This window comes from Malaclemys terrapin, chromosome 4 (genome assembly GCF_027887155.1).
Source record: "Malaclemys terrapin pileata isolate rMalTer1 chromosome 4, rMalTer1.hap1, whole genome shotgun sequence".
NCBI lineage: Eukaryota > Metazoa > Chordata > Testudines > Emydidae > Malaclemys > Malaclemys terrapin.
In genome coordinates, this window is record NC_071508.1 from 122922385 (window position 1) to 122941008 (window position 18624).

General features: G+C 40.3%; 1 protein-coding gene across 1 annotated transcript in view; it reads right to left on the reverse strand.

Moving 5' to 3' along the window:
* The window catches only part of PPP4R3A (protein phosphatase 4 regulatory subunit 3A), a 69040-nt gene that overhangs the window by 12524 nt on the left and 37892 nt on the right, over positions 1-18624 (reverse strand). Inside the window, exons 5-10 of the mRNA XM_054026750.1 lie at positions 8150-8227; positions 7949-8065; positions 7216-7332; positions 1989-2120; positions 1770-1872; positions 557-715 (exon numbers count right to left, since the gene is read on the reverse strand). Of these exons, the coding sequence (XP_053882725.1) occupies positions 557-715; positions 1770-1872; positions 1989-2120; positions 7216-7332; positions 7949-8065; positions 8150-8227 (706 nt within the window). The remainder of the gene's footprint in view (positions 1-556; positions 716-1769; positions 1873-1988; positions 2121-7215; positions 7333-7948; positions 8066-8149; positions 8228-18624) is intronic.

An 18624-nucleotide genomic window follows, 5' to 3' on the forward strand; every position in this document is an offset into this window, starting at 1 on the left:
TACACGCTAAGGAACTTTTAGTACGTGCCAGCAGGGTCAAAACAGGCCAGTTAACGTGCAACACACTAGAATTTACACATCTCTGGTGTGGACTAATGCTCTTATCAACAAACCCAAAAAAGTGCTGATCTTGACCAATGTACTGTTACTAGATTCTAAATACTAGCTCAGGAGAAGCATCTGAACATGCATCAACAGTGAAGATCCTCAGTATTTTAAAATGTTACATTTATTATAGATAGAGATCCACGTGTCCAATTAAAAATGCTTTTGAAATTTTTTCTAAAGCAAGTATTATTTAAAACCTATGGAGTGTTCCCTTAGCTAGTTTAATTAATACAGCCTCTTTCAATTTCATCTTGTCTCATCATTAGGAATAACATATCAACAAATTGCTATGAGAAATATAGACCTAGTTGTAAAGGTAGCATATTTGTACTGAACTGGTAACTGTCATCCTTCTGTAAATGTGTTTTTCTTCCAGTAAAATACAAATTGAAGAATTAATATTAATCTTCACACAGCTAATAATTTATTCTCTATAATTCAAACTTACATAATGCCAAGAAAGCATGCTTTGAGGCCATGAGAACTAGTACTCTCCGTAGGATATCCTTGTTAATAATATAGTTCTTTATGTGATACGTATGATGTTCTACACAGAATGTTAGCAATTCCAATATTAATGCCAAGAGCTGGGCTGTCTGAAAATCATCTATAAACAAAAAACAAAATGTTAACAAGAACATGAATTTAAGAATATTTAGGGCCTACTTTTCAGAAAGTGACTCCAAATTTGCAGATGCAATCAGATAACTAGATGCTTAAATGCCATTGTGCTCTCCTGCAACTAGTTTAGGTAAATAACTGGAAGCCACGATTAGACCTTTACAAAACAAATATACAATCCCTGGAGTAATTTGGTATTTTCACCAAAACCCAAAGTCTACACCTGAAAAGGTTTGCCAGGATTGTTCCACAAGCAAACACTCCTATACTATAGACACAGATTATATCCACAAAAAAAGTGCCTTTGCCAGTATAGTTTATACCAATTTGGTGAGCAAAATAAACTAGACTAGTAAAAGCCCTGGTATGCCCGCATAACTGCATCTATACTAGGGCTTTTGCCAGTACAGAAATGTTGTACCAAAAAGTCATCCCTAACTGACATTACTATACCAGCAAAAGTTTCTAATGTGGACCCAGCCTAAAGGAATTTGTTAAAAGGCAGGTAAGAGATTTTAAAAGTTAATGTTTTTTTTGTTTGTTTGTTTGCGGTCGTTTTTTAAAAGGTTTCTAGACTACACTAGATCAAAGATGAAATTATTGAAGAACCCATTAGAATGATAAATTAAAGAACGAGAGAGAAAGAAATGGAAAATTTGAACTTAGATTTCTTCATCTAAAAAAATGTAAAACTAGTTGATTTGAAACATAGTTGAGGTACAGGCTCTTATAAGACCCAAAGACATATGAGACCCAAAGAAAAATAAAATACAATTTCAAAATTTTCTGAAAGCTGGCTTGAAATTATATTTTATTTTTCTTTGTTGAATATATGCATTTCAAAAGGAGTAACTGAAAAGCACACTTCCAATATTTTCACCTGGCTCTGAGTCACCTCGCTGATTCAAATCAGACAACTCTTTTGAAATACTCTTATTCTGATTATGCAGCGTTTCAGACATCCTTTGACAGTTATTCTATTCTATGTACTACAATTCAATAGCCTTGGACATGACTGCCAACATTCACAGTAGTCTCACCTTTGCTAGGCTTCTCCTCTGTTGTGTTAGCCAGTAAGGGAGCTGTGAGAACATGCATACAATGTTTATAGAAGAAACCCAGGAATTCTGTCTTTTCAGTTTTCTAAAGGATAAAAAATATTTATCATTAATATTTTAATATGAAAGTAACTTATATTACCAACAGCATTTTAACACACAAAAAACCCCAACCATACTTGAATTTGGGAATGCACTTACATTGGCTGTGGCCAGCATGTTTTCTGGATCAACTAAAGTACGAAGGAGACCCATGAGTTGTACTGCCCCTCCAAGTTCAGGATCTGTATCACAAATCATGTGTTCTATGATGAGGTTAATGAGTAAAATATCCTATCAGAGAAGATATAAAAATGAAGAGATTAGTTATGACTAAGAAAAAATAAAATTAAAAGGGACACTGTCAGGTCAAATTTGGCCCAAAACTAAGATTTTGTAAAATAAAAGATGTTAGGACAAAATTTAGGACTAAAAGAAATAGCTCCTTGAAATGTATTTTTAAAAATGCTCATGAAAACCTACTCTATTTACATCTCTAATACTGATGCACTATACTCATCCATGAGAATCTTTCAGAGCAACTACAAATGGCAGATAAATAAAAAAGTTGGATTAAAAAAATAGACTAGTCTAAACTGAAAATACAAAGAAAGGTAAACAGCATAAATGGTGAGAAGGTACATGCTTAAAATTCTTAAGTTGAATATATGATGTGCCTTATGGAAATTTTTTTTTTTTTTTTTTTTTTTTTTTTTTGGAAATTAGGAGTTTTAACCTGAATGTCCTTTTAAAATACAATGCAAGGCCCTATTTCTGCAAACAAAACGGAACTCCTGAACTAAATGGGATTACTCACATGTGTAAAGTTACTCAAATGCATAAATAGGAGTTCAAGAGTAAAAATTTCCATTCTTATAGGGTTACCATACGTCCGGATTTCCCTGGACACGTCCGGCTTTTTGGTCCCCAAATCCCCGTCCGGGAGGAACTGCCAAAAAGCCAGACATGTCCAGGGAAATAGGGAGGCTAAGAGCTCCGAATTTGTGTGTGTGGGTCGCCCGCTGTGACATCATCTCAGTGAGACACTCGGCTCCTGCCCAGGGCATGCTGGGGGCTGTAGTCCGGCTGGGCCTCGCTCCAGGGAGAGCAGGGAGAGGGGAGCAGCCGAGAACTACAACTCCCAGCGGCCCCTGCGACATGACCAACCTGCCCCTGTGAGGCAGCAAGCTGTCTGGGGAGGGGGGGTGCGGGCCCCTGTCCTTTGGGGGGGGGTTGTCTCTGGGCGCCGCTCAGCAGCCATCGCAGTGCTGGGGGCCGCCCCCGGGGGGGTTGTGGACGCCAGTGCGTTGCGGGGAGCCGGCACTGTCCGGATTTGCGTCCCCCTGGGGCTGGAGCTGTGCCCCCGGCCCCGGGCACCAGTCACGTCGGGTTACCATACGTCCGTTTTTTCCTGGACATGTCCGGCTTTTCGGCAATCAAACCCCCGTCCGGGGGGAATTGCCAAAAAGCCGAACATGTCCAGGAAAAATACCGGACGGGCACTTCCTCTCCCGCGGCTGCTCTGCTCCTCCCCTGACTCAGACTTCGGCTCTGTTTAAGAGCCAAGCTGCCCGAGCTCCGGACCCCAAGCCGCCGGCCGGGCACTTCCCCTCCCGGGCTCCAGCTGCTCTGCTCCGGCGGCACAGCAGCTGGAGCCTGGGAGGGGAAGCGCCCGGCTGGGGGCGCAGGGTCCGGAGGCTGCCCGGCAAACCGTGAAGCCGGTAGCGCTTGGGCAGCCCTTTTCGTGTGGCTGGGAGGGAGGAGGGGGAGTTAGGGCGGGGACTTTGGAGAATGGGCGGAGTTGGGGCGGGGCCGGGTGTGGGGAAAGGGGCGGGGCCAGGGCCCCATGGAGTGTCCTCTTTTTTTATTTTTTAAATATGGTAACCCTAATTCTTATATAATCCCTTAGTGCTTGCATGTCCTATTACCAGCAACAGCAGGACCATCTGGAAACTGAGACATCTGTCAATGGGTTAAGGCCCTGATTCTGCATACACTTATGTACATGCTTTACTTTTACACAGCTGAGTAGTCAACTGAAGACAAAGGGTCAACTCACAAATAAAATTAAGTAAATTTATGTTAGCAGGATCAGGGCTTTAGTTTATAACTTGTCTTCCATATTTGTAGGAGGTTTTCCATACAGAAACAAAATTAGCTGTACAATATGAAAGTAAGCTATTTCCTGAAACAAAACAAGTTTTAAAAGGAACTTGAAACACTGGATATTTCTACTAAACTGGCCAAATACGAACTAAAAATATTTTAGTTATCCCACTATTTATTACGGTCTTAAGCCACCAATACAGAAATTAAATAGTTATGATCAGAATCATCTTAAATTACCATGGAAATAAAAAGGTAGTACAATTTATTTATTTGTTTAGCTAACACAAAAAAGATTATGGGAGACAGGTATATAAAGCACCTAAAAATATATGCCAAGCATATTAGATCCAGAATACATTTTTAAACAGCTATGGGTTCATTTTTTATTCAAAATTCCATCTTTCTATGGCTTTCAGTTTCCTTCTTTGCTCTTTAGTTACTTTAGTCCAGCCCCAATTCTATAGCTGTTCACTAATACACTATCTTACTTAAATTAAAGAGCTTCTGTTTATTATATTGTACAAGCAAATTCCTAATATATCATTCAAGGATTCATTTAAGTGCTATTAAATATTGAACTGTTTCATATTTCTTAACAATTCTTGAAACTGACATCTCTTGCATCCCTAAATTTCTGATCCTATAATCCAAAGTATTTTAGAGAACTTGGCTTGCTAAATACATTACAAAAACAAAGTTTTTGTAATGTATTTTTTCAAGTAAAAAAAAAAATCTCTGGATGCATATTAAAAATGACAGTTGTTGCAAGAGGTTTATTACAAAAATGAAGAAAGTAAAGAAAAAGCTTAAAATTTACTAGGGTTGTTTATTAATCGCACTTAACTCACGTGATTAACTCAAAAAAATTAATTGTGATTAATTGCACTGTTAAACAATAGAATACCAATTGAAATTTATTAAATATTTTGGATGTTTTTCTACATTTTCATATATATATATATATCTATATAGATATATAGATATATATATATATATATATAAAATTCTGTGTTGTAATTTAAATCAAAGTGTATATTATTTTTATTACAAATATTTGCACTGTAAAAATGCTAAACAAAAGAAATAGTATTCCTCAATTCACCTCATACGAGTACTGTAGTGCAATCTCTATTATGAAAGTGTAACTTACAAAACGTAAATTTTTGTGTGTGTTCCATAAGTGCACTCAAAAACAAAACAATGTAAAACTTCAGAACCTACAAGTCCACTCAGTCCTACTTCTTGTTCAGCCAATTGCTAAGGGCTGGTCCACACTAACCCCCCAGTTTGAACTAAGATACGCAACTTCAGCTACGTGAATAACGTAGCTGAAGTCGAAGTACCTTAGTTCAAACTACAAGGTACTTACCGCGGGTCCACATGCGGCAGGCAGGCTCCCCCGTCGACTCTGCGTACTCCTCTCGCGGAGCAGGAGTACCGGTGTCGACGGCGAGCACTTCCAGGATCGATTTATCACATCTAGACAAGACGTGATAAATCGATCCCAGAAGATCGATTGCTTACCGCCGAACCCAGAGGTAAGTATAGACGTACCCTAAGACAAACAAGTTTATTTACATTTACAGGAAATAACGCTGCCCTCTTCTTATTTATAATGTCACCAGAAAGTGAGAAAAGGCATTTGCATGGCACTTTTGTAGCTGGCATTGCAAGGTATTTATGTGCGGGATATGCTAAACATTTGTATGCCACTTCATGCTTCGGCCACCATTCCAAAGGACATGCTTCCATGCGGATGATGCTTGTTAAAAAAATAATGTGTTAATTAAATTTGTGACTGAACTCCTTGGGGGGGAATTGTATGTCCCCGGCTCTGTTTTACCTACATTCTGCCATATATTTCATGTTATAGCAGTCTTGGATGATGATGCAGCACATGTTGTTCTTAAAATGAGCACTTTTACTGCAGATTAGACTAAACGCAAAAAAGGTACCAATGTGAGATTTCTAAAAATAGCTACAGCACTCGACCCAAAGCTTAAGAATCTGAAGTGCCTTCCAAAATCTAAGCGAGACAAGGTGTGTAGCATGCTTTCAGAAGTCTTAAAAGAGCTACACTGATGTGGAAATTACAGAACCCGAACCACCAAAAAAAGAAAATCAACCTTCTGCTGGTGGCATCTGACTCAGATAATGAAAATGAACATGTGTCGGTCCGCACTGCTTTGGATTGTTATTGAGCAGAACCTTTGTCATCAACATGCACGCATGTCCTCTGGAATTGTGGTTGAAGCATGAAGGGACACATGAAGCTTTAGCGCATCTGGCACGTAAATATCTTGTGAGGCTGGCTACAACAGTGCCATGAGAATGCCTGATCTCACTTTCAGGTGACATTGTAAACAAGAAGCGGGTAGCATTACCTCCTGCAAATGTAAACAAACTTGTTTGTCTGAGCGCCTGGCTGAACAAGAAGTAGGACTGAGTGGACTTTCAGGCTCTAAAATTTTACATTGTTTTATTTTTGAATGCAGGTTTTTTTGGTACATAATTCTACATTTGTAAGTTCAACTTTCATGATAAAGAGATTGCACTACAATACTCGTATTAGGTGAATTGAAAAATACTATTTCTTTTGTTTTTTACAGTGCAATTACTTGTAATCAAAAATAAATATAAAGTGAACCCTGTACACTTTATATTCTGTGTTGTAACTGAAATCAATATATTTGAAAATGTAAAAAACATCCAAAAATATTTAAATAAATGGTATTCTGTTATTGTTTAATAGTGCGATTAATCGTGATTAATTTTTTAAATCGCTTGACAGCCCTAAAATATACACATCAATTGGTGCACTCCAATAAGCAAGCTGGCAGGGTAGAAAAGTTACTTTTTGTTTAAACACCCCAATCCTGTAAGTACTTAAGAATGTGCCCAGGCCCCATTGGACTGCTCATACACTTAAAGTTAAGGAACATGACTAGGTGTTTGCAGGACTGGGGTCCAAGAAGGCTATGCAAATGAGGAAATATGGTCATCTTTCCAAATATGAAAGATTAATAGATAAAATAGGGTAAGCTGTAGTTTATATAATTGTGTTGTGATTAATATTATTATTGTAAATACTACCATAATGGGTACGAGAGAGAACCTTCCAACCATAGTTTTTTTGTTTGTTTGTTTTTAAAGGAAAGGTTCTAGAAAACTATTTCAAATCCACATTTGTCAAATGAATAAATCCTACTTTATGAGCTGTCACTAATAGAGACATAAATATGAACCTTCTAAAAAAAGCTTTAGAGGACCTCCTACTTACATCATCATTCTGTTGAGCTTCCTGCATAACAAACTCTCGTACCATGGATGGATTGTACTCAACCAAATATGAGAATATATCAGTAGCTGCACTTCGCACTTGTGCATCATCCATACCCTGGAAAGTCAAGTAAAACTGTTTAAGTACTTTAAAGAACAAAAATCGTTGTACTTGAAAGGCATAACAGTAGTTTTTTAAATGAGCAGAAGCAATTTCAGAAATCATAGTTCTGTCTGAATTTATTATTATTATTATTAACTATTACTGTTACAAGTAATAACTAAAGTCACCATATATAAGAGATGACGGCTCCCCCCCACCGTTTTTTTTTCTGGTTTAATTGATAGCTTTGTATGCAATCAGTTGAACAGTTTCCCTGGTTTATTGGTCATAGCCCTGTTTTAGTTTGAACACAGAAACAGACCAGAAAAAGGAATAAAGATTGGGGGGGGAAATTGCAAATTCACAAAAACTGCTAGGGGGACTTAGTGATGTAATACCTAAAACTACTTTATTTATTTATTTATTTTTTTAAAGTGGACTGAATTTCAAGATGACAGTATCCCTTTCAGACAAAACAAATCACTAAAGTACTTCAGAAAGCCATGACACTGCAGTGTTGCTGTAACTACTTTTTAAATAATTATCTTTACTGAAATGAAAAAAAATATAACTGTTACAACAAATATTTACAAAGAGTCATTTCAAAAAAATACATATTGCATTAACTTACTAGGATGACTTCTAGTGCTGGCAGTATACCCATATTAGACAATGTTTTGAAAAAAGCATCTCTGTTTTGAGGTTGCAATGTTTGAGAAAATGCACAGAACTCTTTGAGAAAGTTTACCTGAAACGTAGAAAACAACATGCTAGTGATTAACAAAATTCAGACAATGAATAGTCACTTCATGAATATTTTACAAATGCTTACCAATTCTTGTCTTTTCTCCTCATCTGTGGCTTCATCTGTTAATTGTGCAAACAATTCTGTCAGAAATTTTTCATCTTCCTACAAAAGTAAGATAATGCCATGTGTTTATTTGACAATACTGAAGCTAACCCTCATAATATTAACTCCCCAAAGCCATGCCTCCTGCATTTTATACCACTGTGCATGCACAGAATTTATGTCCGGCACAGAATTTTATATTTTCTGTGCAGAAAAAAAACTCTGCCCGAAAGTGCTGCAGTTCCACCTTTTGCCCACCAGAGGCCGCTGTGGCGCCAGAACAGATAGCTGCGGCTGACCAGCAGCTGGCTGTGTTCAGCACAGCACCCTGCCCCAAGCCGCTGCACTGCTTCTAAGGGGAGAGAGAAATAAGTTTCTGTATTGTAGTTTAGATGCATTACTCAAAGTTCTCTATTAATTTGCCTACTAAGGAATTTGTCAAAAAAAGACCAAAACACTTGGGAAATCTATTTTTGTCTGTATTATTAGACATACTTAGATATTTTGAAATAAATTACCAAAATAATTGAAACTAGTGTGATATTATATATGCATAAATTTGCAGAATTTTAAAATATTATGCACAGAATTTTTAATTTTTTGGCACAGAATTTCCCCAAGAGTAATTTTAAAGGGAAAATTTGTAACAGTGTTAATCAACTTTCCACTTAATATACGTAACTAATGGAAGACATGTTTGATTGGTGCAATCTATACGAGGGCTGAAGGACCGATCAATCAAGGTGACATGTAACTGACTAGGTGTCCTTTCCTTGCTGCTGTTATATGCAATTTTCTTTCTTAGGTTCATTTGATTTTCTTTCCAATTGTGGTATATCTTATGTTGTCATCTGTCAGTCTTCTCTTTTCCTTGTCTCTCTCAATCCACAAATCTCCCCACATTATATTGTCTGATTATCACCCCTCTATTCGGTCTCTCCTCTCCCTCAAAAAATCATTCTCTATCTGACTCTGTCTCAATATCACATTTAAAAAAAACAAACAAACAAAAGAAACACTACCCTGCTCAATCACTCTCTCCTATCCATATCATCCACTCAAACAGGGCCTGGAAATTTTACCAGAGACCTTAAAATAACTATACCCAGTAGCTTAAGAATGATATGAGAGGAAAGGAAGAGTTCAACACCAAGATTTTGGGAAAGAGGCGAATGCTGAAAACCAAATGAAAATGATTAGATTCTTATCAATTCCACTGCTGGTTCTTAATGGCAGCAGTCAAGGTTGATTAACGTTCATGCTGCTGAAGCTTAGCAAAGCTATGAGCAGCGGCAAGCACACTAGAGCAGGGGTAGGCAACCTGCGGCACGCGAGCTGATTTTCAATGGCACTCACACTGCCCGGGTCTTGGCCACTGGTCCAGGGGCCTCTGCATTTTAAATTAAGCTTCTTAAACATTTTAAAAACCTTATTTACTTTACATACAACAATAGTTTAGTTATATATTATAGACTTCTAGAAAGAGACCTTCTAAAAAACGTTAAAATGTATTACTGGCACGCGAAACCTTAAATTAGAGTGAATAAATGAAGACTCGGCACACCACTTCTGAAAGGTTGCCGACCCCTGCTATATTGTAATACATACAGAGAGGGTTATAGAGTTATGGTTGCATATGCAACTTTTAGCACTTAGGGTAAAATTTTCAAAATGCCTCTCTGATTTAGGCCCAAATCTCATTTTCAAAAGTGATTTAGGAGACTAAATCTCATAACTTTCAATGAAAATGAAAACCCGTCCAACCCCACCGCTGCCTGGCCGGCTCAGGGACGTCAGGGACACGGCTCCCTCCTGGACTGTTGCAGTGCCAGAAAAGGGGAGAGGAGAGTGGGAGCATGAGGTGGCAGCAGGGCCATGCAAAGAGGGGGGCCAGTTGCGACTCGCGGTGCCTTGCACCAGTCCAGGGTGCTCCACTTTTAAAGTCCCCTTTTAAAGTCCAGGGTCCAGGAGAGTCGCACAAGCCACTCATGCAGCATCTGGGAACCCTAACGCAGCTGCTCCCAGAGCCCAGTCCCCCCACTGCTCCCTGAGCCCCGTGGGCAAGGGCTTCGGAACTCACATCCAAGATCACCGAGGTGCCTTTCCGCTGCCCCGCGGGAAGAATCCCTGGCCGGCGGCTGCCTTCCCTTACTGGTGGAAATCCCTGTCGGAGAGCAGCGGGCTGAGCGGGGCCGGGGGCCGGGACCTCGGCTGGCAGCAGAGTGCCATTAAAAGTCGGCTCGCGTGCCACCTTTGGCACCCGTGCCGTAGGTTGCCAACCCCTGCAATATAGTATTCTGTGATCGCATACTATATCTACTTCCTAGCAGCTAGGATCATCTGGGTATATTCCACAGAGTCAACTGCCTGCCACTGCAGAGGCCTCATGCATTGGTGGTATCTCAATCTCTTCTGTTCTCTGCTTGTGGCACACTGTTTAGTCTCATGAGTACTGGCATGCTTTAGTCTAACCCAAGTAACTGGGTTCAAAATGAAGGTAACGGAGCAAAATGTAATTACCTGTGATACACAAATGGCCAGAGTAGATCTAATAATGGTACCTTCTGTTCTGAAAATTTATGGAACTGTATTGCAAATATAATATACAATTTCCCCCTCAAACCTCTGTTAAACACAGTGTTTTCTGTGGATGAGATTTTTTCAAAAGCTCTCAACCATGGTCTAACCCTACTCCCATTTAAGTCATTGTAGAGTTAAGATAAGAATGAGTGCTTTTGAAAAATCCCATCCTATGGTATGCATACAAATCCTGTATCTGACGTGCACAATAAGCTGCTGTTATTAGAACAGAAGAACTTGCTGGAAAAATATAGGCCACCTGTGATTGTAACTCAATTAGCTTTGTGGTTACAGCTCAGCCCATTAAATGCACTTAACAAAGGGTATGTTGCTGGCTGAAAGGAACAATGGTATGCATTGCTCACAATATTTGTATTATATTATATATAAAAGCACCTTATATATAAAACTTATATATAAACTGATATATAAAAGCTAAGTGAAAGATAAAACAGTTACCTACCTTTTGTAACTGCTGTTCAAGATGTGTTGCTCATGTCCATTCCAAGTAGGCGTATGCGTACTGCGTGTGCCATTGTCAGAAGGTTTTTCCCTTGCGGTACCCATCGGCTGTGAAGCCCCCTGGAATGGCGCCTACATGACCGTGTATATAGGTCCTTGCCAACCCGCCGCCTCTTCGGTTCCTTCTTGCCAGATACTCCGACAGAGGGGAGGCAGGTGGGTCTTGGAATGGACATGAGCAACATGGTTGTACAATTATAGCACTCAGTGGGACTATGCTGAAAGTTAAGCTTGTACATTAAGCTTCTGGAAGATTGCAGCAGCTTTTCTTAGTCTTTTGGCATCTTATAAAGTCTGTGCAGAGACTGAGCTAAGGTCTCCTGCAAAGTCCTCACTGTAGCCCACTGTACTTTTCACTACACAGTTAACATTAGAAATGTACCTATGTGCAGCTCAGACTTCCTTAGCTATATATTTCATGAACTTTAGCAAAAAATCTCATACAAAATACATTGCATATGCTCCATATGCAGTTTTCAAAGGCATGACAAATTGTCAAATTAAATGCAATTTTCCCTGCTGGAACATTTTAACACACTTCTCAATTAGGGCTATTTCTGTGAAACAAAATTAACTTTCAACGTCTATCCACTTCACAGCTGTGGAAAAACAGACAAGAACCAACCCCTCACTCAAAAAAACAAAACCCTATTCTCCCTGCTTTATTCATATTCCCTTTTGGTCTGAGATAACTTCTGGAAGATTTCAGCCCAAAAGGTGAAAATTTAATAAAAAGTTACAAGCAAAAGTTCCTAGAACAGAAACGGTGTATCAGCCTTAAGTATAGTGCTATTGTTGCTGCTCCTGTTGTAATATTGCACCTGCTTTATATAACCCTTCCCTTCACATAGAATGTCAGGGTTGGAAGGGACCGCCAGAGGTCATCTAGTCCAACCCCCTGCTCAAAGCAAAACCAATCCCTAGACAGATTTTTGCCCCAGATCCCTAAATGGCCCCCTTAAGGATTGAACTCACAACCCTGGGTTTAGCAGGCCAATGCTCAAACCACTTAGCTATCCCTCCCCCAATCCGACACAAGTTTGTGATATATATTAAAGTGCCCTCATCCCCTTGATCTTGAGCTATCCTCCTTCACACAGGTCTTTTAATACACTATTGATAAGTAATTTCCCCCTTAAGACACTTCTCCATTATCATTTAGGCATAGCTTTGGTAGTAACAGGAACCCATCATATTTTCAAGATGGCATACACATCCAAACTATTTCTGCAGCATGGAAGAAAGAATAAACTAAGCTCTGATACCACCAATATACAACAACACTTGCATGCATCATTTCACTAAGCCATTTCCCATTGGAAAACTGCCCTCATTTACTTTAGTGCAGCAGATAATTTGCATGGTAAACTGCTCTGTAAAATGCATTTCAAAATGCAAATAAATTAAACCTGGCATTTCTGAGCCTACTGCTGCAGCATGCATCCTTCTGAGACAGTCTAATTTCAACTTGATGCGCTCCCTTTAATATCTGGACAAAATCGCTAAACTTCTCTAACTCAGTTCCCCCCAAATCACCTACAGATAATATATACTCACATCACAATGGTGCTGCAAAACAAATTAACATCTGTAAAGCACTTTCAAAATAAAGAGCAGAATATTGCTATTACTACATGTGGATCTGGTAGCAGGATGATGCACTCTGAGAATAAACATACATGTACAGAATCTTGTATTTATTCCACCCTTTTTAAAAGACTGGCTTAAACAAAAATAATTGCTTTGTTTGAAAACTGATCTAGAAGTATAATAAAGGAAAATTATAATATAGTAAGGCCATGCACTCAACATCCCAAATAGCAAGGGATAAAACAGCAGTAAGTACATAAATTATTTTAAACTATCTGCTTCTCCCCTTCTATTAAATTCTTCAGATCCCTAGAAAACACAAATCAGACTCCAAGTGAGCCCAACAACATGCTTTATTCAGGCAACATTATAAACATCACAGGAGCTTGCTGGCACACAGAACCAGCCAATAATGGGGGTCAAGTAAATGGTGTTTACTCACTCTATGGCGCAGTTTTGCAAGTTTTTTTTTTAAATTTTATAATACAAAGGGATAGGACTGATGGCCTCCAATGTGAGAAGAAATGTATAAAATAATATTTTTAAGTTGCAAAAGAGCGTCACAAAGTAAAAACACCACTTACTTGTCTTCCCCCCATTCTCAAAATTAGTCAGCTCCAGGTTCCAGTGAGGGTTTTTTTGGTAGTTGTGATATCACTAGAATAGGGTATGCTGGTACACCAAGCTTGTTGGCAGTTAGGAGGGGATGAAAAAGAAAATGGGGGGGGAAAAAAAAAAAAAAAAAAAAAAACACAGAACGAATTTAAATTCAATTATGTGCTGAATGCCTTTCTTACACCACCTACACAGGCCAAGGATAGGCTCGGCAAAACTTTTTTTTTTGTAATTTTAATAGGTATTTTTGTTTATTTTAAATTGATAAAAATAAAAAAGCTTAAAGTGTTCACAGTTGTGCAAAATTATGGGTTTTAAGGTTTTTTTTTAATTGATTTTAATTTTCTTGATTGTGGGAAGTTACGGGGGGAGTCAAGTAATTATGTCATGACAGTAGATACTGAGATTCAAAAAGTTAAAGTTTTATAACCATTGACAAATTGTGTTCTAACATCATTTGTCAAAGTAAATAGCCTTAAATCCAAGGAGCATTCTTCTTACTTTGTGTATCTGTACATTTTGGTCATCATCTACGGAAATACTTTTTCCATCAGTTTGTGTGGTGAAACTGACACTTACTGATAAAAATCTAATTCTTCCAACCGTATAGTCCTGCCTACCCACCACACAAGACTGGTGTCCCTGCTCACCCGAGCCCTGACTGCTCCCTGCACGCTGGAACCCTGCCCTGTACCCACCCCCGCTGGAGCCCACCTCCCCCCGTGCGGGGCTGGCATTGCCCCACCACACTACATAACTGCCAAATATTATTGTTGTATCAACGCATAAATAATACAGTAACTCCTCACTTAACGCTGTAGTTATGTTCCTGAAAAATGCGACTAAGTGAAACAATGTTAAGCGAATCCAATTTCCCCATAAGAATGAATGTAAATAGGGGGTTAGATTCCAGGGAAATTTATTTTTTGCCATACAGTACAGTACTATAGTTGGGAGGTGCTCCACCTGACCCCACACAGGCACAGCCCACTGGCACTGGAGACAATGAGGCAGGCAAGGAGGTTGAAGGTGCTGTAGACTAGGAGAAGCACGTTGCACAGAGGCAGCTTCCCCTTCTTTGCAAGCACCAGGGGCGGTGGGCTCAACCCTTGGCCCACCCACTCCACCCCTTCCCCCAAGCCTCCACCCTTAACCCGCCTCTTCTTCACCCCCTTTACTCCGCACGCTGCATCCTCGCTCCTCCCTCCCCCCGCCTCCTGCCCAAGGCTTGCAGCGTTCAGGAGGCAGGGGGTGGGGGGAGAGGAGAGAGGAGGAGTACATGGCATGCAGGCTCCTCTTCCCTCCCCTGCCTCCTGAACACCGCAAGCCAGCTGACTGCCACAAGCAAGAGGCAGGGGAAGGAGGGGGGAGGTGCGTCGCGTCCTCGCTCCTCCCCCCTCCCTCCTGACCACAGAAATCAGTTGGCTTGCAGTGTTTAGGGGGCAGGAGGGAGGGGGGAGGAGCGAGGACTCCATGCGCAGGCTCCCCCCTGCCTCCTGCCCAAGGCAATCAGCTGGTTTGCGGTGTTCAGGAGGCAGGGGGAGTCTGCACGCCAAGTCCTCCCTCCTGCCCCCTCCCTCCTGCCAGCTGATTGCCGCAGGGAGGAGGAGGGAGAAGATGCTGATCCATGGGGTCTGCCAGCAGGCAGGAGACACTGGGGGGGGGGGGGGGGCCGCGGCGTGTACGGGAGCTGGTGGGGGGCTGCCAGCTGTGGACAAAGCAGGCAGCCAAACGACATTATAATGAAGCACTGCACAACTTTAAATGGAGCATGTTCTGTAATTGAGCAGGGACATAAGATCAAAACAATGTTAAGCGAGAGGACATTAAGTGAGGAGTTACTGTACAGCCAAGGTCCCATCATACCACCAGTCCTGTATTATTACCTTGGCAAATTTGGCAGCCATTCAAATGCTAATACCTTACCTGTTCAGCTTGTTTCTACCAATATTCCTCTATGCAGGCCCAGAATAAAGAAAGGTAGTCTTATAACTACTTTCTAGAATGGCAAAGTCCAACTACCCACTCTCTGGGCTGGCGTAACTGGACATTTCTGAATAGCTGTCAAAATCTATTTGCAAAGAAATACAAGATTGTGGATGGAAACATGGAGGAGACAAAAAACCAGCCTCTTTTGTCACTTTACTTATATAATGGGAGTGCTTGGTTGCTCATGACCAGTTTGAAACTCATGATTACATAAATGTAAATAAATATTGCATCAATTTTTTCTCTCTCAATAAAGAGCACCAAATCTATTTTACTTACACACGTTTTTTTAACAAAATAATTATGTTTATAAAATATGTACACAATTCAACAAGTACCCTTTCTATGCTGCTGGCACCCTCATAACACTAAAAAATTAGAACTGCATAAATTTTATATATTTATACATATAAATACACATGCACAAAACTATGTTAAAAGAGTGTTAAGGTTACGAAGTCAAGTACTCAAAAGTGAGGAAGGAAATACCATAATTAAAGTTGCTCATGCAACCTTAATCCAGCTCCCTTGTGCATATGATATGGTGCACATGATAATTACATGATCACATACCATATTTTCCACAGAATTCATAGATTCATAGATTCTAGGACTAGAAGGGACCTCGAGAGGTCATCGAGTCCAGTCCCCTGCTCTTGTGATAGGACCAAATACTGTCTAGACCATCCCTGATAGACATTTATCTAACCTACTCTTAAATATCTCCAGAGACGGAGATTCCACAACCTCCCTAGGCAATTTATTCCAGTGTTTAACCACCCTGACAGTTAGGAACTTTTTCCTAATGTCCAACCTAGACCTCCCTTGCTGCAGTTTAAGCCCATTGCTTCTTGTTCTATCCTTAGAGGCTAAGGTGAACAAGTTTTCTCCTTCCTCCTTATGACACCCTTTTAGATACCTGAAAACTGCTATTATGTCCCCTCTCAGTCTTCTCTTTTCCAAACTAAACAAACCCAATTCTTTCAGCCTTCCTTCATAGGTCATGTTCTCAAGACCTTTAATCATTCTTGTTGCTCTTCTTTGGACCCTTTCCAATTTCTCCACATCTTTCTTGAAATGCGGTGCCCAGAACTGGACACAATACTCCAGCTGAGGCCTAACCAGAGCAGAGTAGAGCGGAAGAATGACTTCTTGTGTCTTGCTCACAACACACCTGTTAATACATCCCAGAATCACATTTGCTTTTTTTGCAACAGCATCACACTGTTGACTCATATTTAATTTGTGGTCCACTATAACTCCTAGATCCCTTTTTGCCATACTCCTTCCTAGACAGTGCCCAGGATTCACCATACTCAGTGATTGAGCTGCTGTTTAATATTTTGTTTTATTCTCATTGTTCAGCTTGTGGTCCTACGCAAACCATTCAAACCCTGCTTGGAAGACAGTACTGTATTAATTTCCCCAGTGGCTTTTTTATGGCTGTGACAGGATGACTGCTCCCTGCAAGAAAGGGAGCAGGGTCCAGTGCACTTGGACAGATTAGCTGATGCCCAATTGGGTATAAAGGAAGGCACCTGGGCCTTATAGAAGGGGAGTCAGCTGCAGGTGTTGAGGGATTCTTGCGGACACTGCAGGGAGTAAGGATGTTTCTGCATGGCCCTGAGTCAACAGGGGAAAGGCAGCACCCAGAAAGGCCTGTGGAGAAGACCAAACTTCAAGCAAGAGGTGCTTGGAGAGCAGGAAGACAGGCCTCCGGGGAGGAGGGGCTGCACCCAATTTGGGATTGGGGTGGAAGAACTGAATTGCTACAGAGAGGACAGGCCCTTAGAGAGGGGGGATGGGCTCAGCTGAAACTGGGATGAAGTTTTTGAAGGTCTAAATTTTCTTTTGAAAGACTTTGCACTGGATGTACCAAATTGGACCCCAAAAGGAGGAATGTTTGCAACATCTGGCCTATGTGGACTTTATTAAAAGGGAGCCTGATTTAAAGAGAAACTGAGTCATGCCTCAGAAGAGCCACAGTTGGCCTGAAGGGGCACTATAAAATAGATGCATCCATTTACAATGGCATTCATCACAATAGTAGAAGACTGCGTCACAAACATAAATGAATTTATTCTCACACCAATGAGATGAGGTGACGTTATCATCTGAGTTTTACAGATGGGGAAACTGAAGAACAAAGAGATAAAAGTCAAAGGTGTCCACTAATTTTGAGAGTTCAGTTTGACACCCCAACAATCTATTTTTGAGAGTACTTAGCTTTATATGACTTTTGTGTTCAAAGCACACTGACTTCAGATTCAGTGCTCTTTTGCACATCAGACCCCAGGTAAAGCATCCAGAAAACAAAGAACACAACTAATGCTCACCTGTAAAAAAAAAAAAAAAAAAAAGTTTGGTTTGAATGACTTGTCCAAAAATCACATCTCTTTCTGCCACAGAGTTGCTAACACCCTACCTTATTCACTACACACCTTCCAATTTCTGCAACAAATAAGGGAGCAGTCCTACAGACTACAGCCTCTTTCACTACACACAGATCTATCCAATTCATTGAATGAAGCAAGGGTCTGTGGAACAAAATACTACAGAATCATAGAAACGCAGGGCTGGAAGGGACTTCCAGAAGTCATCAAGTCCAGCCCCCTGTGCTGATGCATGACAAAGTAAACCCTTGCTGGGTGTTTATCTAATCTATTCTTAAAAAAAAAAAAAAGTCCAGTGACGGTGATTCCACAACCTCCCTTGGAAGCCTATTCCATAGTTTAACTACCCTTATAGTTAGTTTTTCCTCTAACCTAAATCTCCTTTGCTTCAGATTAAACCCATTACCTCTTCAGTGGACATAGAGAACAACTGATCACAGTCCTCTTTGCAGCAGCCTTTAATGTATTTGAAGAGTGTTATCAAGTCCCCCTCAGTCTTCTTTTCTGAAGACTAAATGTGACCAGTTTTTATAATCTTTCTAAACCTTTTATCATTTTTGTTGCTCTCCTCTAGACTCTCTCTCCAATTTGTCCACATCTTTCATAAACTGTGGTACCCAGAACTGGGCACAGCTGAGGCCTCATCATGTAAATAAATACTGTATTATAATATATATGCACATGGGGGCAATCTTAATTCTGGCATTTTTTCACCTTTGAACGCTTGACTTTGCAACTAGGACTGTCAATTCAACCGATTAACACAAA